Source organism: Pelecanus crispus, chromosome 11, assembly GCF_030463565.1.
Source record: "Pelecanus crispus isolate bPelCri1 chromosome 11, bPelCri1.pri, whole genome shotgun sequence".
Classification (NCBI taxonomy): Eukaryota; Metazoa; Chordata; class Aves; order Pelecaniformes; family Pelecanidae; genus Pelecanus; species Pelecanus crispus.
Genome location: NC_134653.1, coordinates 19,005,639 through 19,030,595, shown reverse-complemented (window position 1 = coordinate 19,030,595; position 24,957 = coordinate 19,005,639). Strand labels below are relative to the sequence as shown.

General features: G+C 45.9%; 1 protein-coding gene across 7 annotated transcripts in view; it reads right to left on the bottom strand.

Moving 5' to 3' along the window:
• PIGQ (phosphatidylinositol glycan anchor biosynthesis class Q) overlaps window positions 1–23,949 on the bottom strand; it is a 39,763-nt gene extending 15,814 nt beyond the window's left edge. For 3 of the 7 annotated variants that reach the window (XM_075719030.1, XM_075719032.1, XM_075719035.1), the window contains exons 1-7: window positions 22,801–22,864; window positions 18,037–18,734; window positions 12,874–13,005; window positions 11,578–11,698; window positions 5,384–5,510; window positions 4,237–4,390; window positions 1,511–1,625 (exon numbers count right to left, since the gene is read on the bottom strand). In XM_075719030.1, the coding sequence (XP_075575145.1) occupies window positions 1,511–1,625; window positions 4,237–4,390; window positions 5,384–5,510; window positions 11,578–11,698; window positions 12,874–13,005; window positions 18,037–18,707 (1,320 nt within the window). In that variant the 5' untranslated portion in view covers window positions 18,708–18,734; window positions 22,801–22,864. Of the gene's footprint in view, window positions 1–1,510; window positions 1,626–3,276; window positions 3,907–4,236; window positions 4,391–5,383; window positions 5,511–11,577; window positions 11,699–12,873; window positions 13,006–18,036; window positions 18,735–22,800; window positions 22,865–23,921 lie in introns of those variants that run through there. The other 4 variants (XM_075719031.1, XM_075719034.1, XM_075719036.1 and 1 more) reach the window with 4 other exon arrangements.
• Window positions 23,950–24,957: the final 1,008 nt, after the last annotated feature.

Genomic DNA, 24,957 nt, shown 5'->3' with positions numbered 1-24,957 from the left:
TAAAGCCATTGGTCAGTTTTTACCAGGAAAACGTGAAAGGGTACAAAGAAGTAGAAATTTTGTAGGGAATTTTGTAGAGAATTGAGAAGTATTTTTGTTCCTCCTTGTTTTAGCAGAACAAACAGCTGGGGAAAAGCTGACAAAATTTGGTTGATAAACATTCCTAACAGCAGCAGTCAGGTGGTCAGTCCAGCCACAGAACTTCTGCCTCTTGCTCGGTTGGAAACTGGGAGAGACAAAGAAGCTGGAGTTACTGGGGTGGGGGGAGCAATAGTCAGAGGATGAAGGAAAAAAATCCATAGGAAAGCAGGTGTCATTAGCTCCACTGCCTACAGAAAAAGTTATTTTTATTCTGGGCCAGCCCAGTTGGTGTAAGTCTAACTAATTCCAACTGGGAGAAATGCAGATTTATGACAAATAGGGATCTGACTCTTCAATTTTCAGTTACCACTTCCAGAACAGAGAGGTCACAGGAACACAGGGCACTGCCATTTCTGCAAAAAGAGATCATGGCCATGGTATATTATGAGAGAAAATAACCCAGACGGTCCTGTCACAGAGGTAGATCAACAGCCCAGCTTTACGCATGTCACCAGAAATAGATCATAACCCAACCCATTCTCTTCACAGCAGTTGTTTCTCTCCTCCTCTGTCACTCCACTGCAGTTGCTTAACATCTCCAAAAGTCTTTTAAGGTCTGCTTTGAATGTCTCTTCCCACCCAGGCCAACGACATAATTCCCACTGGCCTCTGGAGCAGCACGATGAAGCCTGAAGTGCCAAACCAATTCTCCTCAAAGTACACAGGGACCGAGTGCTGACACAAACCGCCTTCCTGGCACAGAGGCTCTTACTTTTCCAAAGAAACAGAAAAATAGCTCCTCCAGTGTGGTGTAAGAAGCTCAAGGTTGTCTGTTGCAATGTAGAGAGAGGCACTGGCCCTGGAAGTTACCAAATATTATTGTACTATTTTAGTGATGTTTGCAACTGCCAGCGTGAACTGCTGAACTTTTGCATGACATTTTGGAATTAAAAAGAGGCTACAGCATCTGACAAAAAACTGCCTCTGCTGCTTGAGTGAGAATGTGTGGGCCAGGCTCCAGCACAACGTGAATGAAACAGGGCCTTTTAATAGAAAAACTGGCACGTCTGTTACTGTGGCAACACTGCTGGGCACCACTTTTCATATTGCCTTCCTCCCCCATACCCACTCCCATGCTCCAGGAGCTGCGAGCATCTGCAGCACCCACTGAAGTTCACCAGGGTGCCTTGCAGGTGCTCAGCACTTGCCAGAATTAGGCCCCCTGAACATGCAGAGAAGTGAACGGGTGCTGCAGAGAGCAGAGTCCAAGCATTTGTTTGAAGAGCCACGGATGCAGAGTGCCAGGGCATGCACTTGTTCTGGGCACCACAAAGCCTCCTGTGGCTTCTGTCTCAATATTAGTCGAAGCAGGATAGGATTGTATCGCCCATGGGCAGCGTCCTGCCCTGAGCCCTGGGTGCTGCAGCACTACCTGGTCCAAGTCATAGGAGCAGGAATCCACCCGCTGCCGGAGGACATTCCACTTCTTCCCACGGAACAAGCGCCAGAGAGATGACAGGCCGTAAATCTTCAGGCAGTAGAGCCTGAGCAAAGAGAATATGCTGTGCATCAGAGTTGCAAGTTCCTGAGCTTCAACACAAAACAGCTGTCATCATTACACCCCTGTGCCCACTCACTTACCAGTGCCACAGAACTCAGGGAGGCAAAAGAAATCAGCCCGAGAATAACACAGATAAAATACTAATTGCTCAGTCAACCATATCTGGGCTGGCCCGTGGCACAGTCAAAGCAGGCTACTGCAGACAGCTCTGGACCACTGGAGGGCAATGGCCACGCTATGCACCGGAGCTGCAGCAATGCTCTTGATTTCTGCTCCTGTTGGTGAAGAGGCTGGCATATGGGAAGTGGCAAGTGATGCTGGAGGGTGGCTCCTATGAGCAGCAGCAATCACCAGCTCCATGCCACCACCTTTTCTGCAGCAAAAGAAGCAGCAAACTTATTCCCTCAAGCTCATCTCTGTCTCTCCAGTTTAGATCTGCCCTGTTCCCCTTGCTTCACATGCCTTCCACGGCAGGAGTGGCCAAGGTCTTACCCCTCACACTTGAGTCAATACAATTCAATTTTGCCTCTGCAGCACAGAGGGGCAAGGGAGATGACTGGAGCCCCTGCACCTTCTTTAGTAAACCACAGCTTCAAACATCCGTAAGAGTGGGAAGAGATCAACTAAATGGCTGGTGACACTCCTACTGCATCCTTTCCTTAGGCTTTCGTAACTTGGTGCTGTGACACTTGGAGCTACTTCCCTCCCAGAAAAATGGCAATGGTGAGTGAAGTTTGGGGTGATAAGGGGTGGGAAATAGACACCCCTATGGAATAACATAGAGGAAGAAAGAGCTCCTGGGATGAAGAAGAGCCCTGGGCAGCAGCGTCCAACATACAGGGACGTAAAGAAGGGGGACACAGCCAATCTGTGGGGCAGAACAGAACCTGAGAAAGCCTGAGCTACAAAAGCCAGACTGGTTAACCAGCCTAGTTAAGGCATGGAGGCTGCTCAGATTTCAAGGCAGTGTTGTGAAAGCAGAGGCAAGCATTCTTATCCAAGAGAAGAATCTTGGATACCAATGAGGAACACCAACTGCTTCAAGAAACTGGCAGAGTGCCCCCAGACTGGCAGGCACAGCTCGGTGCACTAATCCGTAGGCAGGAGAGTGCCCAGGACAACTCCTCCAGGTTGCTGGTACACACCTGCCCCATGGCTCTGACTCAGGTCACACACTCCCCTGCACACTCTGACATAGCACCAAGTGGGTGTTCCTGCTGTAGCACCTGCCCCACCTTCCCTGGCTGCCTGCACACACATGCCCGCTCTTGTTTCACCACACAGTTTGTTTCAGAAGGGGATCTCAGGCTTCACCGGCACCTGAACCAGCAAATTCTTCTGCCAGCTGCAGGAACGCAAGGTGTTGTGGTAGCTGTGTTGATGTGAGTGACTGCTATCCCTTTCTGACTCTCCACAGGGAGCAACTGGCACAGCAGGGGCATTTTGGTGCCAGTGGCAAGATAAAATATAGCTGCTCTGTACTTCTAACAAGCAGCCAAGGCAGGTATACTGGCTCCCTGCAGCTCAAGGGAAAGGCAATCAGCTGAGAAAATGCTTTTCCTATTTCCACTCTGCACAATTAGGAGGAGCAAGGCCACTCCTCACAGCCCAAAACAGAAACTCCAGTAATTAGAGGTGTTGGGAAGAGACTCCTCATTACTGACATTACTGATTTCAAGCATAAGCCCTATGCTCACAACAGAATTGATTCGTAAACCATATCTCAATATTTCTAATCATCCCCTAAATTACCCATAACTGAAGTTCTGCTATTTCTTCTGTTGTTTGCAATGTAAAGCCCTCAGCCTGGGGAGGAACAATGACCATTCTGTACTTTATAAGCCAAAAGTTTCTTTTTATTACCTTGTGTCTCATCTCCTTGGCAAGGGCAGCTATTCTCCAGTGGCCTGTGTGATGCCTTGCTGCAGCATATGTTAATGCAGGGCAGGAACAGAGCACGTTGGTGAGCACCATTTGCACAGTAACCCTGACGTGCCCTGGATGTGCCCCAAAGCCTTCTGCACTCCCACACACTCCCTCAGAGCCTCTGCCTGGCTCTCAGGCCATGGGGCCCTCCAGTAGGCTCAGACAATGACACCAGGATGGTGTCACAGCCATGTGACAAACCCACCAGCTCTGCTCCACAATGCAGACAAGAACCTCTGAAGTAGGGCAGAGGCAGGGACTTTGGGGCTTCTCCAGAGGTACAAGAGTTCCCCTTTCCTTCTCCTCTCCTCCAGTTCCTCTCAAAACTACTGGGTAGGCTGCAAGTGAAAAGACTATGATAAGGTTGAACCAAAGGGACAGGGGGAACTGCTTTCTTGCCCTCTGCCTATCATGTAGTTTTATTTTTCAAGGTCACTACCACAATAAATATTTAAATGCAAGAGAACTGAAAGATAGGTTGCTTGTACTGCTGCAGCCATCACTTCTACATGCATAAAAGAATGCAATAAATTAACTGCTGGCTAAATTGTGAATTCAAGAGAACTATGCCAGAATTGAATGCTCCACAAATTAACCATGTGCCCTGAGCGTTCAGTGGCCCTTCTCTCCAAACATACCCAAGACATAACCAAGAGAGATCAACTCACCTGGCTCCGTAGACATAGAAGCAGTAGATATGGAAAGTCAGAAGGGCAATGATGTCAGAGAGGATGCAGAGAGCCACAGTCAGGCCCAGACAAGCCGACAGACCGACATACCAGAGGATCATCTCAATGAATGGGGACATCAAGTGAATGTAGCCTAGTGGACATTGCAGAGTGGCAGTATTTGACTGAGACATCTTCCTATTGACGCTCTCAAAAGACTGATTATCTGTGCCCTAGAACATTGCTCCAGAAATCATAGCCACAAAAACATGGAAGTAAACTGGAAAACTCCTTTAGGTGCCATCTTCTGTTTAGGAGTGCCAACAAAAACTCTCTTTCCCCCTAGGTTTGTCCAGGTGTGGCAGCTCTGTGAGGAAGGGAGGACATGCTCAGCTTAAACAGAGCACCCACCTTGCTCCACAGGTTATTTGCTTTTCTAGATTTGTGTCCAGGTTCCTAATTACATTTTTAACTGCACACATCAAGCTCTACTGCAACTATTCCCCTTTTCTTGCTATTCACACAAAAGCCATCCCATATGGCTTTTGTAAAATAAAACAGTGGGGAGGCACAGAGTCTCTTCCATCACTAAAGTGGAGCAAAGTCACAGAAACGAGACCATACTTGATTGGTGAGCAGAGTAAATCAGTGTAATAAATGATGAGTTCACATCCATCATGACTATACTCCTTCATCAAGACACTTATCAAGGATAACAGGGGTGTGTTGAAATAACAAAATTGCACTAAGCTGAAGTTACTGACAAGACACACTTTGCATTTGTATCCCAAGAGCACACTTCTCATCCCTATCCTACCAGCTGCCTTTTACAGGGCAAAGACTACGAAAGCCTACATAACACCTAAAGCCTTCCCTTGGACACTCACCACTAATGGCACCAAGTAAATAAGCTCCATCACGATTTGCACTTCTTGCAAAGCATCAATACAAGCACTTTATTTAATATACATGACTTCCTTGTGTGGGAATCCAACTTTGGCTTGAGTTCCCACAGCAGAAAGACTCACAGACAAGTTTGTACTTGCAGTAGTGCATATTGATTCATTATTCACCTCTAGGCAAACATTAAACACTCAGGAGGGAAGAGATGAAAAGGGAGGCTGAAAAGTTAAACAATTGCACTTACTAATCCAAAGATGGATGTGGTAAAGGAAGAAGCGTCCCAAAACCTGATCCAAAGCTCGGTTCATTTTCAGTCCAGCTGGTGCTCCCATTAGCCACTGGAGCAGGTCCTGGAGCTCCTCAGCTACATGCTACAAACACATGGAAGGAAGGCACCTGAGATAAAAGACTGCTACCACACTGAACAGGTGCAGTGTACTGCACGTGCTGCCCCCCTGCCCAAGTATTCTTACCACACCCTTCAAACCAATGGAAAAAAACCCATCCAAACTACTACTTTACAGACAACTAATTAAATTCATTAAATCAGAAATGCACCTTTATTGGAAAATTACTCTTTACTGAGCCCAAACATAATAGTAGAGAGGAAGTCGAACTGCTTAAATGTGGAACAGTGCTGGGAACACAAACCTAGTGTTTGTTCATGGCCATCTTGGGTAGACTTACACAGTATGATTTCTTGGTGTAATAAGAGTTCTTGAAATAGGTGGCAAATGCTGGTGCACAAATTGACTTCTTTGGACAGTCAACTGAAAAGTCAGAACTGAGCAAGTAATCTAACTATGGGGAAGGCTGTCAGGATTTTAAAAGGGGCAAGATGGCAGTGCACTCATGGGCAATAAAAAGTGAATTTTTACAAATAACCTGTATGTGTTTACAGCAGGATAGAAAACACAATTATATATATGTATTTCATACATAAACAAACTTTCTTGATACTCTGCAGTGTACTAGGCAAGATTAACCATGCTACATAGCACTGATCTTGCCTACCACTATTGTGTCTCTGCAGGCTTCATGGAGAGATACTCATGGCATTCCAGTAAAAAAGAAGCCCTCTGAATCACTGAAGAAAAAGCCTAATGGAGCTCATTCCCAAATCAGTGAGGGCTTTGACTCACAGTTTCTGGTGATGTAATCCCAGGCTGATGTTATTTACTGATTTTCTCTCTCCACCCCACTACTCTGCCAGAGGTCCCCCTTGCAGCTGACGGGGCAGAAGATGGGGTGGCTCTGCTCCTCAGCAGTTTGCACCTGACCTACTCACCTAAGCCGAAATCAGTGGTGAAGTCCATCTACAAGGCTGTGAATTGAGGTAGCTGAGAGTGGTAACCTCCAGCAAACAGGTGGGGAACATACCTGGAATAAGTGCCTTCTCACACTGTCCCACATGAACAGAGATTGGGAGTAAAATCCCACTTATAGTCAAGTCCATGCATGCAAACTGCACTGCAAATTGTGCATGTGAAGAAGAATCAAGACATGCTACCTGAAGCTGATGCACTGTAGCCTACTCCCCCCATCATTCGTATGAATAATTTCCCTAAGGGGAAATGATTTCCAAGAATGATTCCATTTTATTAACCAACAGGATCCTTGCAAAATGAGTTTGTAAATTCACTTTTTGTAAATATTTACTTTTAGCGTAGTGGCCAAATTAAGAGCTCCACCTTCAACTTATCCAAAAGGAATGCCTTGTTATTTCATTCATTTTCCCTCTGTCCCTTAAAATATCTCACTGGAAGTCAGAACTGATTTGAACCCATGGATCTTACCTCTGTGGCTGAGAAGTGTTAGCTACTTTATAAATAGAGTGGTTTTAATATTTTAAGTGTTGGACTGGTAACTTAGAAAAAGCATTTGGGGATTTTAATGAAATATTTAAATGCTTGAGAGCAGTTCTTCAGCAAGGCTGTTTTTCAGCACTGAATACTTCTGGAGGCTGTCAGTCCCAGAGGTGCTACTAAATTCTGACAGGGGCACGTAGCTCTGGGAAGGTGCCCTAGCTTGCTGTTACTTAGCTGGACAACACATTTCAAAACACAGTCCTAAGGCATAACCTTGCAGGCCTGTTTTCCAGCCAGATATTTTAGGACTGATCAATAGCAAGCAGAATCAGAAAAGGTGACTGGAGTCCAATTCTCCTGTTGCAGTCATGAATACTGAATGTAGCCAGTATTAATAAATAAGATACAATGAATTGGAAGTGTTTCATAAAGGGGTGTAGGGACACTACCAAACTGGAGACTAAAGCTAACATGGTTTAGATGAGATCACTGTGGAAATATTTTCTTTACTGTCATGCTCTTCTTTCTATTCTCCATATGCAGCGGGTGTCATGGTGATGTGACATTGATGGAGAAGGATACACAGTGCACTGCAGGTGGGCACTGTGGGCACCAGGAAGCACAGTGAAAATTTCCCGAGCAGAGTATCTAGTGCAAGTCAGAGCACGCAGAGCCAAAGCACTCCCCACCAGACACACTTGCCCTGTGTCTGTTGCAGGTGTTTGGGGCTCTAAGTTATATTTTACAAATTAACATCTAAGAATATTTTCCAGGAAGTGTCCTCTCTGCTTGCTTTGTTTATGGATTAGCAGAATATGACTGAATAGCAACTTACATCCAATTATCTATAAGCCCCAGTAATGTTTTTGGAGGCATGATCTATGACAAATATTTAACTGTTTCAAAGAGATTACAGCTTAAGAAAAAGAGACATTAGCAAGGATGAAAGAGGTGAAGGAGAAAAAAAAAAAAAAAGATGACTGTTTATAAACAGTTCTTTTTAAAACAGACAAAAGTAGCACTTTGAATTGGGTATTTTTGAAAGAAGGCTGTCGTGTGGAAGGCAAAACCAAGGACAACCATTGGGAAGCCTGGCAGGAACAAGAGGAAGGAGGGTAGGATTTGTGAGGGCACCTACAGAGAGAAGATTATTCACATTTTCCTTTCTTGGATTTGAAAGCCTGTTCCAAAAATCAGTCCTTCGTATTGCATACAGCTACTCACCAGTTACTCCCTAGGTGTCTCTGAATCACATCTGCCTCATTTACTGACAAAAGCAACTTGTTATTACAGTCAGTGCAGTGCAGCTCATCAAGCTGTGAAAGTGGGAGCTGCAGTCAATGATGTCTTGTGCATCATCAACAACTGCTAGCTAAGTGCTGATTTGAGAAACATTTTATCAGGGGATGATGAATGATGGCTAGGGAACACGGCTTGATCCTCACGTCAGCAGGCTGAGCTTGTGACCCTGGCAGTTGTTGAGAGCTAAAATAACCTACCCGCATCTGCTTCCTTCCAGAGAGACGTTTGCTAGGAAAAAAACCGAGCACTGCATCCAGGCCCCACAGAGCTATGATTTTGTCAATATTAAAATCAATCAATCAAACCAATAAGGTTACACGTTATATAAGGTTAGTTTGTCAATATTAAAATCAATCAAATCAATAAGGCTAAAATAAGGTTATCAATATAACCGTATAAAATATAATAATCTTATTATAATATATATAAAATGTTCTATTTACTAGCAGATACAGAGATGTAAGGTCAATGCCATCATCAGATCTGGGAGAAATATCAAAAGCAGAATAGCAAGGAGCATTAGGGAAGGAAAAATAACTCATTCTGCACATGGGAAAGTTTGCGTTACTGAACTTGGCAACACATAAGCACTTGAGAAAGCCCAAGTGATGGGAATAATGCATACCAGATGGACACTCAGCAGCAAAGAGGAAACCCACTGCTGAATGGCTAAGGGGAGATTTTGCTGTCATACTGGAAAAGAAGTGGTGCTGGCTTGCACAGCAAATGCTGAAGTCATTGGTATATTTTGGGATCACTCAGATCTGCATTTTTTAAGGCCTGCACATAACGCATGTAAATCAATGCCCGCTGAAGACAGTAAAAGGACTCCAAATGATTTTATGTCTACAATTTAATATGCTTGAAAGAAGAAAGTAAGGCTGGAAAGTAAGAAGAGTTGTAAGTAGCCTGAATTGATAAACTTGGAGATATTGCAGAGAGGAAAGGCACCAACTGACTATGAGGTCACCAACACAAGGACGAGTTAACACTTCCAGGAAAGTAAGCTCTTCGTGATACCAAGGTAATAAAGTCCACACATGTAGGAGACATGATGAAAATAACTGACACTATGATGCATAAGTTGAGTGACAGATGAGCTAAATTACTGAAAGAGGAACAAACAAGCAACTGTCACAAGCAAGCCTACCCAGGACAGGTGCTGGGATCAGATACACCTTTGAGCACAGAAAGCATCCATCTGCCAACGACACTGGGCAGATGGAACCCCTCCTGGAGCCACCTGTGCAAACAGGAATGCAGCCAAAAGCCACTTCCTTGCAGACTTGTTAAGAAATCAGATTTCTCTGAGCTGGACACTTGCAGTAATCTCACAGGGAGAGCTCTAGAGAACTTAAACTTCACCAGCTGAAATATCTGTAAGGGAAAAGACTTAGGAATAAGACTTAGAACAATATTTTTAGTGTATAGGTCAAATACAAGAGCAAGTGTATTGCAAAAATTGTGGTCCTTTCTATGTCATGACTGCTACTGAATAGTGTCTGCAGCAATCCTTAAAAGTTTGACTATGAAAAATAAAAAAAAAAGCAATAGTAATGATCCATAGGTATGCTGGATACTCCATACATGCTTTCTGAAAGCACAGCATGTACAGGAATGATCAGAGACCTTGTCCTGGTTTCGGCTGGGATAGAGTTAATTTTCTTCCTAGTAGCTGATATAGTGCTGTGTTTTGGATTTAGTAGGAGAATAATGCTGATAACACACTGATGTTTTAGTTGTTGCTAAGTACTGCTTATGCTAGTCAAGGACTTTTTCAGCTTCCCATGCTCTGCCAGGTGCACAAGAAACTGGGAGGGGGCACAGCCAGGATAGTTGATCCAAACTGACCAAAGGGCTATTCCATACCATATGACGTCATGTTCAGTATATAAACTGTGGGGGGTTGGCCAGGGAGCAGCGATCGCTGCTCAGGAACTGTCTGGGTATCGTTTGGCGGGTGGTGAGCAATTGCATTGTGCATCACTTGCTTTGTATATTTATTATCATTATTATATTGTTATTATTATAATTACTATTTTACTTTATTTCAATTATTAAACTGTTCTTTTCTCAACCCAGGGGTTTCTCTCACTCTTACTCCTCCAATTCTCTCCCCCATTCCCATCAGGGTAGGGGGAGTGAGCAAGCGGCTGCGTGGTGCTTAGTTGCTGGCTGGGGCTAAACCACAACAGACCTATGGCTTGTAAGAACTAAAAGGTTAGACATGGACCAAGCAGATCATAATCAAGGGAAATGTGAGCTGTTCCCAAGAAAGACAGGATAAGTAGGAAAAATAAACTGCTGCTGGAATTCTCTAATCAGAATAAAATTCCTCCCAACCAAGAAGCTGGAGAAAGAGCAAAGAGAGGATGTTCTCCAGCTGCTAGAAAGAAACCAGTGGAAAGATCCACGTTCTCTCCCAGAAAGGAAAGGAAAGTGGGCAGAGAAAGCATTAGGCTGTGCAGCTGCATGACAGTGCTTGACACTGGCTGCACACGTACTCTCAAGACACAGCAGCTCTTAAAACGGAGCTAACTTCAGATTAGTGGTCTGGTCTCCAGCCTCTGAAGTACATTATATGTTCCTCACTGCCACTAAGCAGATATATTGGAGTACTGCACCTAAAATGAACCACCAGAAAAGCAGGATAGTATGAGTCATACTTGTTCTTCATGAATTTATGCTGATGTCGAGGGATCTTAGTGGGCAAGAGGAGTTATGTTTGAGAAAATCACAGGACACAGCAAGTTCTCCTAGTTTACCATGTGTACACCAGAGCTCTTAGACAGGATTTCAGGTGTTCGTATCCTGACTAGCTAACGCCTCTGGATTTCCCCATGAAATTCCTCTTCACAAGCACAGCTGCACTGCTTATCAAGTTTGACTTTTCAGCAGTTTATCAGATTCAACCCAGGTTACAGCTTTTTTCCCCCCAAACGCCCCATCCCCATATAGCAACAGCTTGAGGACACTTCCTGTCGACTCCAGAATAAAAGCATTCTGGCTTGATAACCACTCAACCTGCAGCTGCAGAGCTCTGTCCAAGCCATAATTGTTACTTTAGGAGCCAGAGCAGCCCTCTGGTAAACACCTAATTACTATTCACTGCACACACAAAGCAGAGCTGTGTTCCTTTTGAGCAGCCCCAGCAGACTTGATTTGAAGATTTCACTGTTCTTGAGGAGACCTAATTTGCGTGACTTCAGACAGGACTCTCTCTGAAATCCTTGTGTGTAAGGCATTGCCTCCTTACAGCTACCCCAGGCATCAAGAGCTGGTCAGTACCCACAGCAGGTGAAAGAAAAATGGCTTTGCCCAGACCTACATCAGCCATGGGGATGAGGGTGTCAGCAAGGTGACCAATTCGGTTCTTTCTGTAGAGCCAGGACATCAGCAGTATCCCCAGAGACACATCAATCAGCAGAGAGACAAAGATGTTGGCTTTCCTGCATGCACACAAGAGAAACAGTGTTAGAGCAAAAGGAAGGACGGTGTTTAATGTTTCAATGACAATTGTCGGCTTCACTTACATAGCATCTTTAATGTCCCAGGGAGACCAGTACAATTTACTGAAGAGACATGGTGTAGAGATTTTTTGACTTTCAGTGGTGTGCCCCTACTTCTATGGCCAAACATGGAGCCACTCAGAGCCTGCCACACCACAAAACCTTTCTTAGTAAGGGGAGCAAAGAGTAGGATTGAAGCTACAAAGAGTAATGTTAGACAAAGTGTGTACTTTGTCTAGAGGGGATTTACTCAGAGGGGATTTACCAATACTAAGGGCACCAGCACTTGGAGTATCCACATCGAAATCAGATGGCTTTAAAGAGGTATACTTTAGTTAAACCACTAGTCAATGTAATAAACAGTGTTTCTAGGTACATAAACACACATAGAAGGGCTGCTGAACTGCCCCCTCACTGCTAGAGTTTCTGAATGAAATTCCATGACGTGAGTTATTCGGGAAATCAGATTAAACAATCACAGTTACTTTTGGCCTTCAAATCTGCTAATCTATTTTAAGTGTTCCCTGGGAGTCTATTACTGCAGGATCAGAGAACGACACAGAACAAGACTCACTGTGTAATGGCTGTAGGGCATTCAATATCTGCCTCACTGTGTTGCACGTTTGCTTTTTCTGTTACACTGACCTTGTTACTGCTGTTGGAGTCTCTGGTCTCCAGTTACTGCAAGAAAGATTCCCCAAAAGAGTGGGTGAAAGAGGGGAGCATTTAAACCGTTCTGCTCTTATGGAAAGTGCCACTGAATACTGACTGCAATTTTTGGTTAACAGCAGCATATGTCAAAGCAATGAGCTTGTGGGAGTACTGACAGCAAAGCACTACACACATGGGTGCAGTACAAGCTTTCTGTGGGCAATATCCTGGCTGCCTTTCCTAGGCTAGGGAAAAAGGCATATATCTGGCAAAAGGCATAATTAATACAAACAGAGTGCAGAGTAAAGATCTGCAACCTAGCAGGGAGTAGAGCAAGGAAGGCAACGTGACATGGTGTAGAGAGGATCCCATAGTGCTGCATGGGCACAGAATCCATGGTTTGGGTTCCCCAGAGGAGACAGGGCTAGAGCAAAGGTGTACATGACTTTATGTGTAGTCCATACCTCATTAGTTGAGTCTGGGTTTGAGCCTTCTTGTTGCTGCTGATGACCTGGAGGTGCTGCAGGCGATGTCCCAGCTGCTCACAAGTTGAGAGTTTGCTCCATAAGAAAGACAAAGGCCAAAACTTCAGCACCCTGCAGAAACACCATGGGAATGTCCCGTTTTGCTTTTGCCGTATAGTAGGCTGTACAGCATGCAAACTCCATGCAAAGCATTCAGTGTAAAGTTAAGGTTGTACAACCAGAGACAGTGTCAACATATTATCATTAAAGAATATTAGATGCTAACCACTCTCTTAAAGGTTAACAGAATTAAGGCAGCCTTTCCAGATCAAGACATTTAAAGCAGACAACCTAAACTCTCATTTCCATTCTGTAAAACCACACGTCTCACTCTTCCAAGGAACCCAGAACGCAATCCTGATTCCACCCTGTGCTTTGGGACACATCACTGGGATTGCACACTGCTCTGAGTCTCCAGGAGACTGGATTCAAGGCAGTTGTGTGTACAGTGCAACAACACAACATGGTGCAACTGCTTCACAAATCCCAGTATTATTAATCACAAGTCTCTATCTAGTGTGAGCTTGGTATAACAAGCAGCTGCGTTCTCCCCGCAGTTTCTGTGCCTTTTTCCCCTCTTTTCTTTTTCTTCCACTTGATCCTTTTCTTCTTTTTTCTTATTACTTCCAAATTCCTTCTCAGGGTCTTCATTTCTATCTTCTCTCCACTGCCTTGCCAAGGGTGACCACCATCATGTAGATAACACAACATTTAGCATCTAATTAGGTTTCAAAGTTAACATCCACATTAGGCCTGAAGGGGAGGAAATACTCACACGGTTCTTTTTTAATGACAGAAGAAAAGTACTAAATGATGCTCAATTATTTGGGGGAGTTACTTTTATTACCACACAATCTATAAAGAAAGGAATGATGGTGATTTGCATAGTCTAAAATGACACCACCGGATCCAGGCCGGTCAAAGAATGCAGAGTAGCGGTACAGCAACACAAAGCACCACGTTTTTTGTGGGGAATAAATTCTGGACATAATCTGGATCACTTCTTTCCTGTACACAATGGTTGTTTCACTATTTTCAGTGTTTCACTGTTTCTTATTAAGGGTCCAGGAATCTATGTTCACTTTTAGTCACTTTCTTCACCTACTCTCTCTTACTGCTTTGGCACATTCCTTCAGTTTACATTCATTCCAAACACTAAAATTATTCCTGGTATTCTGCTTCGCTTTTGAAATCATACAGCTGTTTGGATCATTAGTGAGCGTGGCCTGGAGACGTCCCTGCAACGTGTGCATGCCTTTCCCAGATTTCATATGGAGGACTTCAGCCTGTCGGCCAGTACCAGAGTGCCTTTATGACTGGCCAGGATAAAACGCAGGATGGGCAGACTGGGGCTCTGGCTGCTATTTATACATTTTACACAAATCGCAAGGGTATGGCTTGTTCAAAATCCTGCTCTGTTCACTGTGGTTGCTATCCCCTTCCTCCCCCCATCCCCCCGAGCCCTTTCAAACATCCCTCGTGCAAGGTTTGTCAGCTTAAAAACCAGAGTGCTGAAGTCCCCCCTTCCCCCTCCCCATTCAAATTTCACACACATTGGTTTTGAAATACACGCAGTGTACTGTGAATCATTCTTCTTAATTTGAGGCCTCTGAGTTACTCAGCTCTTCGTTATGCCTCCCACCTTAGAGACAAATGAATGCACTGTTCTTCAGCTGACTTGTCAGGAGGTGATACCTAAAGTGGCGGAGGAAAGGCCGCCATGCAGGGGAGGGAGACACAGGGGGCAACTGCACTGGACACTGATCTCAAGGACATGGGTTCGCAGACTCACCAAGGCACAAGTGCAGATGAGTTTTCTCTTCCAATTAATATCCTAGCCCAGTGGTTACAAATTCTGGTGTGGCAAGCCTCTGCTAGCACAGAGAATTGCACTTGAAATGCAAAGAAGGGAGAAGGAGAAACGCTCTACATGTGTGGTTATGTACAGACAGCTGAAGGTGAAAAATTACTGGTCAAACCAACAGATGCCAGACCATCCCAGTTCAAGTAGAAAGCAACAGCTCTGAGGCCCTGTGCTAAACACTCACTGGGCTGACAGTCTCCCCATCCTCTCCCAGCAACATGTGTCTCTTACCATCCATTGCTGCTCCACAACTCCCCAAGCTAGAGGCAGCTAGCTTGTGGATCACCCACTGACCAGACACCCCTGGTCAAAGAAAAGGGCAGGCTGCTGCTCTCTTCTGCCTGAGGAATGTCTTGAACAAGCGAGAATGGTTTCCAAAGCAGCCTTATCCCCCAGAGCACCCCCCTGACATGTGCACCCACTGCAGCCTGCAATGGGTAAATGCATCTCCTTGATTGAGCAGGATGGGTCCACAAGGCACATCAGAGGTCTGTGCTTGTCTGTACTATGACTGACTCTCTTTCCACTTAACACTCTATTCCACTTACATACTTTCTTTGGAAAGTACATACATACACATACTTATTTAAATAAAAATACAAACACGCTGCAAAAAGCTCAATATCATAGTTGCAAGATGTGCTACAGAAACTCCCATCTCCAAGAGTACTGAGGAAGATAGCAAAAAATATTTCTTCCGTGTTTTTTTACCCCTATGCATGCTGACTATGCATTGCTATAAATGCTCCTACTTCTTTACCACACAGTATATAGAATAATTTTCAGAAGTGCAATGGAAAACCAACAAAATTTAAAAACAAAACCAAAAAACCAGTGATGTTGTGTCATTGCATTATTTAAGCAGCAGGAGATCTTTGGGGTATTTCCAAGTATAAGGAATTTTAGCAATAAATTAACATAGCCTGCATGAGTAAATCTTGATTTTCCAATTCAATTTTTTTTTCCAAGAGTGGGAGTAGATTTTTCAGATATCAGATGAAAAGCAATCTTTCCAAATCTGGATCACATGCAAATATTAAAGCTCCATTAACCAGAACCCCTGGCTACCTTTTTGCTCCTTGCTAGTAACTGCAGGAACAGTGCAGTTCTTCTGGATGAGGAATCAGAAGTCACGGTGTTTGTAAACGGACTTTTTTTTTTTTTTTTTTTTTTAAAAGGAGCGCACGGAGTTTATTGCCTCAATACTAAATCACCCTGATGTCCCCAACAGCACACTGGAGACCTTCAGCGGTAATGGCAACCCTGCACACAAGTCCCTCTGACGAGAGAACTGCAATGGCCATCCCTCAGCACAAGGTGGTGCTGAAGAAATGTCTTAATTTGAGATGCACAGGACTTGAGAGTTCAGTAAGCTTGGATAGATATCAGTGCTCACTTTCTGAGATTTCTAACGCTGCTGCCCTGCTTCCCCAGCGCAAATACACAAGAGTGGCATATCCAAAAAAGCCCCAAGCCTCCGCAGCCTGAGAGGACATCACTGATCTCTTTCTTTAGCTTTTTAAAGCTGACTATCCCTGAACATCACAAAAACCTGGGAAAGAAAGAAGTCCTGTGACCAGAAGGAGCAAAAACCTGGTAGATCTTATTTTATGGGACATCTTGTCCCAAAACAGGGAGGAGGGGACTGGAAGGACACCTGCATGTGACATCTTGAACCCTCCCTGCCTTGTGTATGTTGGCACAAAGGAAGCTGTACCACATATCACATGCTAAATTGAACCAAATTACATTAAATGACTTAGAAGGTCAAGCAGGAGGTTATAAAGCTAGCTACTAATCTCAGTTCTCCAAGACTGATGTTTTAAAACACCCATAAAATAAGTAAATATAATGCTGATACTATACAAAGCAGAAAGAAACCTTTATCTGCCTCCCAAGGTTAAGAACAAGTTCAACCCAGGTTTATGTACATTAAGTCTCGCATTCTGCCTGCTGCTAGCCTGCTGCTCTGGCTTGAAACATCTGTACTGGGCTTAGGAAAAGCTGAAATCAAAGTAGCTGCTGATAAGCTGGATAGCAGCTATCTGTGCCCAACCTGTGAGACTGAGCTCAAGCTCCCAAGTTATGCTTGGACTGTGGCTTTCTGGAGACCTGTGAGGCTTGGGTTTAACCTGACTCTAAGCCTGGTCTGAGTCCTAGCACTGATCAAGGTGGGCAAGTCTGACCTTGAAACCAAGTGCCTACGGCAGAAAAGGATCATCCTGGTTGTTGGTAGTTGCACACAGTCCATGGACAGCCAGAAAAAGGACCTTCAGAGCTGACTCCCACCCACGAAGTTCTGACTTAGTTACCATTAACAACCATTAACTTAATTACCATTAGCAACCATTAATGCATAGTCAGTGTCTACAGAGCAGTCCCAGGAACCACAGTGGTCCCTGATTATAGCAGGTTTGGGTTTGACCCTAGGTCTCTTCTAATAGAGTAGTCCAAAAACTGACAGTTTTCCCTTTGTGTACCAAAATGTGTAACCCAACTGTTCATAAAATCTTTGCATATGAAGAGTTTAACTGTAATTTTTTTATGACAGTATCATACAACTGGAAACCTGTTAAAAGACTTCGTTCCCCATAACCTTAGGCTATACGCAGAAGCTTCTCCCCTTCAAATCTGCTCAGAATTCCTCTTTAGTGCAAGCAGTTGCCACACATTACATTCAAAGCATTCTATTCAGTTTCATGGTTATGACAACGGGATTTCACCAAGGATTCATGTAGACCACCATCCCTTGTAGCCCGCTATAAGGTGCCATGGTTGCAGCACCACCATCTCTTAGAAAGACAATGGATTTAGACACACTATTTGTTGATGCTTCACAGCTGTGGAGGGATTCATAGCAAACAGGGAGTAGGGAGTCCCAGCTATTGAGCCATTAAGGAGATCCTCATGTCATTCTGTCAGCCATGGAATAACTGAAACCCAATGTTTCAGCTGTGATGAAACTGAAGTGGGGCTGAGCTTCCCCTGCTGCAAATGCAAATTTCTGGCTGCCTCCCCAGAAAACCTCCCAGCTCCTTGAAGGGCTCTACTGTATCTGAGGAAGCCTTTAGCCTTGTGTTTTCAATGGAGCTCCCCAAACTTCAATAGCAGCTCTGCGACAGCCTGTTTCCAGCAGAACTATTTGTATCAACTGTATTTCTCACTGGGGTTGAGCAAATGCCTAAACAGGTATTACATATCCACGCAAAATGTAAGCTGGCCGATGTCGCATCACTTACCTGCTCCTGCAGATCCCAGAGATAAGTGAAAGCAGGAATGTCAGCAGCATGCACGCAGGCACAGAGGCCTGCTTCATCAGCTCCACAATGATACTAGCTTCAACGCCATCCGACTGCCAGTGGGTCAACTTGATGGGCCCATCATTGTATCTGTCTGTCATGAACAGTATCTTACTCTTCGCAACTGTGTCAAAGATGGCAGAGAGCTTTGAAGCCTCATCTGCCTTGTGGTCAGTGGAGGTAGCTGTGTCCAAAGGGGGATGTAGGTGGGAAAGCATGACTTTCCGCTGGTCATAGTATACTAAGATGATTTCTTCTTCCTTAGGGTTGTTAGAGTGTTTCTGAAGGGTAGAACAGCTCCAGAATTTGCTGCCTCCCTCTTTGCTCATCTGAATCCATGGCTCATGAGAGAATATTGTCCCAAGGTCTTCCAAGAACTCACTCAGACTCTCTTTCTCCTGTTTGCTGTTGCTCCATGAGCCAAGGACAGAAACACTGACTTTAGTCACCCGTTGGATTTCACTGAGATACTGCTTCACCTGGACAGGAATAAAAGGGAAATGGACCACGGCAAGGATAACAGCAGAGTTCTGTTCTGAGATCCAGCGGCCGATCAAAATGCCACTTTCTGCTGAGGAGCAGCATGATGGAAAGAAGACCTTAAGTACCATGTCAGCGATTCTGGAAGAACAGTACGCCTGCCAATAAACACAGAAATAAAACTTGAGAATGGTGATTAAATGCAAGGAAAATTTGAGCTGACCAAAGTCACTGGGGAGGAGGACCAATCAAGTTTTAAAACACTAAGTCCAACCACTTGCATAATGATGTTAGTGACAGCCAACAAATATACACACATCAGAAAAGTATTTAGGAGGTTCCTGATAATCTGCAGTCTTTGAAGTGAGGGGTTGTGAGCCTGGATTTTCTCAGCAAAGCCCTTCTCTGACTCCTTGGAGCAGTCTTTCATGATGGTCCACTGATAAGCACAGCCTATTGGACCAGCCAAGATCAGGAATACATCCAGCCGCAGATCTTGGATCTGACATTGGATGCACTTGAGCACTGCCTAGAGAAGGGACTACATCGTGGCACACTGATGCCTCTGGGGAATATTTCCTCCTATTACTGATAATCAAATATTGGTTTATGCTACAAAGCCAGATAATTTCAAAGCCTTCTTTATCATCTAGGAACCCAGAGCTGTGCTCTGCAACAAACTCACTGAACAACCTTGGTCAGGTCACTGATCTCCTCTTGTCTCACTCCCCTCATCTGGAAACAGAGATGATTTTTTCAAAAGGGACTACAGTGATTAACTGATTGAAGTTTACATAGTAGTTTTAATTCATTAGATACAAGATCCTAAAAAAGGAGAAGCATCTCTGCTTTATTAGTGTTCTTTATCTACAATATTTTTCTTCACGTCATTAAGAAAACATCTCAATGGCTTTGTAAGAATTTTACAAAAAGGAGCTTTGAGGCAGTTGACAATGTCTTTTTAAATAAGGTGGAGGTTTCTAACAGAAATATAATTGCAGTAAGGAGGGCGCTGGTGCAGAACAGTCGGCATCCGGTGCCCGTTGTCCTTTCCCGTCCTTCAGTGCTTTGTTAGAGATGTGAAAACTCTGCAGGCCCCCGAGGCTGGCTCTTCTGCGAGGGACCCAGTCAATCGGAAAGAGGAGCACAGAGTGTATTTATAACATGTAGAGAGGATGCGCAATGTGGAGGTCCCTGGTGGTTTTGGTTTTCTCTCTTTTTAATACAGGACAATTCATCTAGTAAATCTCAGCACCTGGCAATTTGCTATGGCATGGACAAGGCGATGGGGAAGCAGCAAAAGTGAGTGATTAACCTACTCCCAGCCCCACAGACCTGCCAAGTACAGCAGTAAGAAATGTCTGCTTATGGATGAGTTGTCAGCCCCTCAAGGCAGCAAGGTGAAGTTTTCTTGTGCACAGCTCTCACCTCCAATGGGAAAAGCATCACAGTTGCTGCATTTGCAAGGAGTAATGTTTTTTTTCCTGGGACTGAATTTTCGCTTTTACTGCAAAACTGCAAAGCACACCCCAAGACTTCCCCTCAAACAGCCATAAGGGTGCTCATGAGGGATTTTGTTCACAGCATGCTGCTGGAAGCAGACAGCATTTGCAGGTGCTGAGAGCAGTGAGCACCGTCCCTCACTGCCTCACAAGACCCTCCAGCCCACGGCGAGATTTGGAGGCCACAGAGGCCACATCTCTCCCTCCTTGACCAGAAGGATAACCTCAGAGAAGTGGAGTCTGTGAGGAAGGAGGATCTCAGAAGAACCTCAAATAATATGTGTTTTTCCAAAGGGCTGCAAGCCTCCAGCAGAAGGGGAATGGAAGCGGAAAGATGTATAAAGGAAGGGTAGAAAAATGGCAGGTGTGACACCCTGAGACTGTAAGGGTGTAGGACACCAGGCATGGGAAAGACCAACTGAAAAATGTCATCTTTCACCAAACAAAGTTTAATCACTATTAGACCAAAATGGACCGAAAAATAAGACATCCAAGCTTATTTTTCCAATTCTGTTGAAATAGCTAAGATGGGTATTTTTTGGTGGTTTTTTTCTGGAAGACATCAAAGGACACATCCTATCTGAAAGAGCTGTTCCTGACACACATACGAAACTGGTGAAAATCAGCTAAAAGACACAATTAATTAGACTGGTCCTTAAAAAGGTTTGAAATAAAACCTGTCCCCTACATTTTGCTCTTCTTTCTTCCACAAAGACTGAGGTTTGTCCAAGGATACTGGCCAAAATAGTCTTCCCTTCAATGCCTCTCCTATCTTCTTGCCTAACTCATTGTTAAAGAAACATTATCAGGTGAGATGAGACTTGCTTCACAATTTAGCTTTAGGTTTCAAAAAGGATTTTCATTCTTTTTCCCTAAGACCCACAGACATATTCCCAGGAAAAAGGAAATAAATTATATAAATACAGGGGCTCTGAAAGGCAAAATAACAGATTGAATGTGTTGGGAATGTACATACACGCATATGCTCAGAAATTATTTAAAAGAATATAAATTTAGCTAGAGTGATAACATTCTAACTGTATCGCAGTACCAAAACCTTACAAGTGAAGTTTACCAATAACTGAATACTCTAAAAACTGAAATTGAGCTTGATATTTTAAAGAACCCAGAGAAAAATGGCAAAAATAGGTACGGGAATGGGGTTTTTCATTATTTCTATTTTAATTACCAAAGCTACCACCAGCAATATTGGACAGATAACTTTTTAAAGCTGATTTTTTATTCTTCTGCCATTCAGTGAGACCTGGACAGGCTAGAGGGTTGGGCGGAGAGGAAGCCAATGAAGTTTAACAAAGGCAAGTGTAGGGTCCTGGGAGGAGCAACCCCATGCACCAGTACAGGTTAGGGGTTGACCTGCTGGAAAGCAGCTCTGTGGAGAAGGACCTGGGAGTCCTGGTGGACAACAAATTAACCATGAGCCAGCAATGTGCCCTTGTGTCCAAGAAGGCAAATGGTATCCTGGGGTGTATTAGGAAGAGTGTGGCCAGCAGGCTGAGGGAGGTTATCCTCCCCCTCTACTCTACCCTGGTGAGGCCACATCTGGAGTACTGTGTCCAGTTCTGGGCTCCACAGTTCAAGAAAGACAAAGAACTACTTTAAATAGAGTCCAGTGGAGAGCTACGAAGATGATTAGGGGACTGGGGCATCTCTCTTATGAGAAAAAGCTGAGAGAGCTGGGTCTGTTTAGCCTGGAGAACCGGAGACTGAGAGGGGATCTTATCAACGCTTACAGATATCTTAAGGGCGGGTGCCAGGAAGACGGGGCCAGACTCTTTTCAGTGGTTCCCAGTGACAGAATAAGGGGCAACGGGCACAAACTGAAACACAGGAAGTTCCATATGAAGAATATGAAGAAAAACTTCTTTACTTTGAGGGTGACAGAGCACTGGAACAGGCTGCCAGAGAGGCTGTAGAGTCTCCTTCTCTGGAGATATTCAAAACCCACTTGGACGTGATCCTGTACAACCTGCTCTAGGTGAACTTGCTTTAGCAGGGGGGTTGGACTAGATAATCTACAGAGGTCGCTTACAACCCCAACCATTCTGTGATTCTTTTTCCTTGAGAGATGTAACAGTTGTTTGAGAGTATTGCCACAAGAGACTTCCGGTGTCTCTGCACGGCTGTCCTTAAAGGTTTGTCCATCCATTGGACATTTCAGAGAATTATGATCAACTGACTCTTAATTCAAACATTTATTTTTCACTGAGATGTTTTTTAAAGATAGCCACAGTTATCTGGGAAAACTTCTCATGGAGGAGAAGCACTTCTCATCCTTGTCTTTGCTAGTTTGTGAGTTCTTCCTCTTACACCTTCCCCAACCTTTTCAATTAACTTAGTTTTATGCAGCTAACTACTTTGGCTATAGGTCAGGTTAAATAATGCCTAAGCATATCATCTGGCTGCAGCACATCATGTGGCTACTGCAGATATGGCAGAGAAGACTCTGATACAATTTTCAGGCTGTACAAAATATCTTGACAGTTGAAAATTATCAACTACTCATATGTTAATGTGGTATACAGTAGTAACCAGGGAGCAGGCCTGGGAGCTCAGGTGGCAGAGCTGGTATTCCCAAATCCATGACTGGTCGTGCATCCTACTTTATTCATTTCAACAGACTGTTTGAAATCTAAAGTTGACATTTTAAATGTCATCACAGACAACTGTTTCACTGCTGTTAATTTTAACAGAAATATCCTACCAATATGCTTAGTCCGTGCTCATAAAGTGCTTAAAGTCTTCCAGATCTGCCCATTTCTGCTGGAAAGCCCCAGCTTTTCCCCAAGATGCCACACAGCATTAACGCAATGATCTTGGGCACAGCAAAACCAACAACGGACACAGCCTAAAATGCATCAACACAAGTAACAAATGAAGAAAGGACCCCGGGACTGATTCATTTCAGAATTTTAGACAGAAAAGCAAAGGTGAACAACAGGATGTAGCCCTGGTCTCACCACACAGGCTGCCCCGTCACCACCAGCCATGCCAAGGGTTGCCAACCCCTTGGCAAACACACGCCTCAGCATCCAGAGGTCTTTCCACGGGGTTTAGGGCTTCCAGGCCAGGAGATACAGAAAGCACTAACAAGCTGGCCACGGCTGTCCCTGGGGAGCAGGAGCAGGGCTCTCTCCCTGCAAAGCCCACCAACTCCTTGCTTATGCAGTTTTTTGCAGTTTTTAAATGTGATCTTAGGGCACGGGTGGGCCGAGAGACAGCAGCAATGAAATGCCTCCTCCCCGACTCCCCTCGTTCAAGTATAAGGGAGATTTAATCACCACTCCCTGACCCTCGGGCTGCCGCTACAACACCTACGGGACCCTGCGCCGCCGCCCCCAGCCCAGGCTATCCCCGGGCTGAAGCTGCCGCTAAGAGCTAACACCCCCGGCCAGGCCTCGGCGGGGAGGGAGCCCCCGGGCCGGGCCGCTGAGGGCAGGCGGCGCCAGGGAGACCCCCGCGGCCGGCCAGGCCTGCGCGCCCCGCGCCCCCCCGCCCTGCCCGCCGCCGCCGCCGCCGCCGCCGCCGCCGCCGCCTACCGCCCGCTCCGCCACGCCGGCCGCTTCCGGGGTCCAGTTGCTCGGAGACGCCGCTGGCGGCGGGCTGTGCACCGCGGCGGGCCCGGCCGGCGCCGGGAACCGGGCTGCCGCGTTCCGACCGCGCTGCGGGGCTCCCCGGTGCCGGCGCCCCTCTCCCGCCCTCCTCGCCCGGCGCTCTTCCCTGCCCGGCTCCCGGCTCCTCTTTCCCCCTGTTTTTTAAGGCCGCGTGGCCCAGTAGCCTGGAGAGGGCCCGGAGCTGCCGCGGCGGAGGCCTGCCTGGCCTTACCCAGCAGCGCTGCTCACCGGAGGCTCGCCCCAACGCCTTCCCGCGGGGCCAAGAGCGAGGCAGTAGGGCTGCCGGCTGAGCTGGCCGATAAGAAACGCCGGCTCGCCCAGCCCTCAGACATACCATCACCCAGGCCTGGGGCAAGGCCAGGGACCCGCCTTTCCTCGTGGGACCCCGTTGTCCCCCATCCCCAAAGGCCAGGGGCTCGTCTTGCCTCACAGGACCCCGTTGACCCTCATCCCCACCACCTCAGCAGGCCCCCAGCCTGGCAGAGGCCCATGGGTGCAGATGCCGGTGCCCGGGAGCTTCCCGCCTGTGACCCAGCAGTGGGTTGGGGCCATGAGGGTGCCAGTGAGCTCGGGAGTACGCTGGGCAACTAGAGCGGGTCCCACATGGAAAGGGAGAGCGGGTGTGGAGGTGGGGGGCACAGGCTCCACAGGGCTGGGCTAGAGAAAAGGTTTTGCATTTTTGTGTTGGGTGCCACAGAACTGGAATTAAGGTCGGGGACTACTGGTTTCCTGGGAGCTTATATGAAGGGAGGGGATGGGACAGGCTTATCCCTGTTCCTGCAAACCATGCAGCCTCCCTCCCTGCCTGCTGGGCTCGCTCCTGGGGCTGCCTTGCTCTGCCAGGAGATGAGGTGGGAGGGGGGGGGGCACCATAGGGTGTCCATCATCTTTAGCACTTGTTCCAGGGCCAGGAAGGAGAAAGGGTCGTCTCTGGGTTCGTTTGGGGTGAGAGGTGGTGACTGGACTCGGATCTTGGACATCGGCAGAGGCCCAGGAGTCATGCAGCAGCATGCTCATGCCAAGGGCTGAAGGGAGGAGAGGAGAGGAACACCCTTCCCTCTGCCACCACACCCTGCCTGCTTTCCCCTGGGCTCTGCTGATAAAGGCAGTGGCTGTGGCTCCCTGAGCCCTCCTCTCCAGGGGAGACCAGGACAGCAGGGCAGGCTCAGCCCCAGGACATGGGTTGACATGAGCAATTTTGCATGCCCATATGCAGTTTACTCCATGCAGTAGTTGTTGCTTCCCTG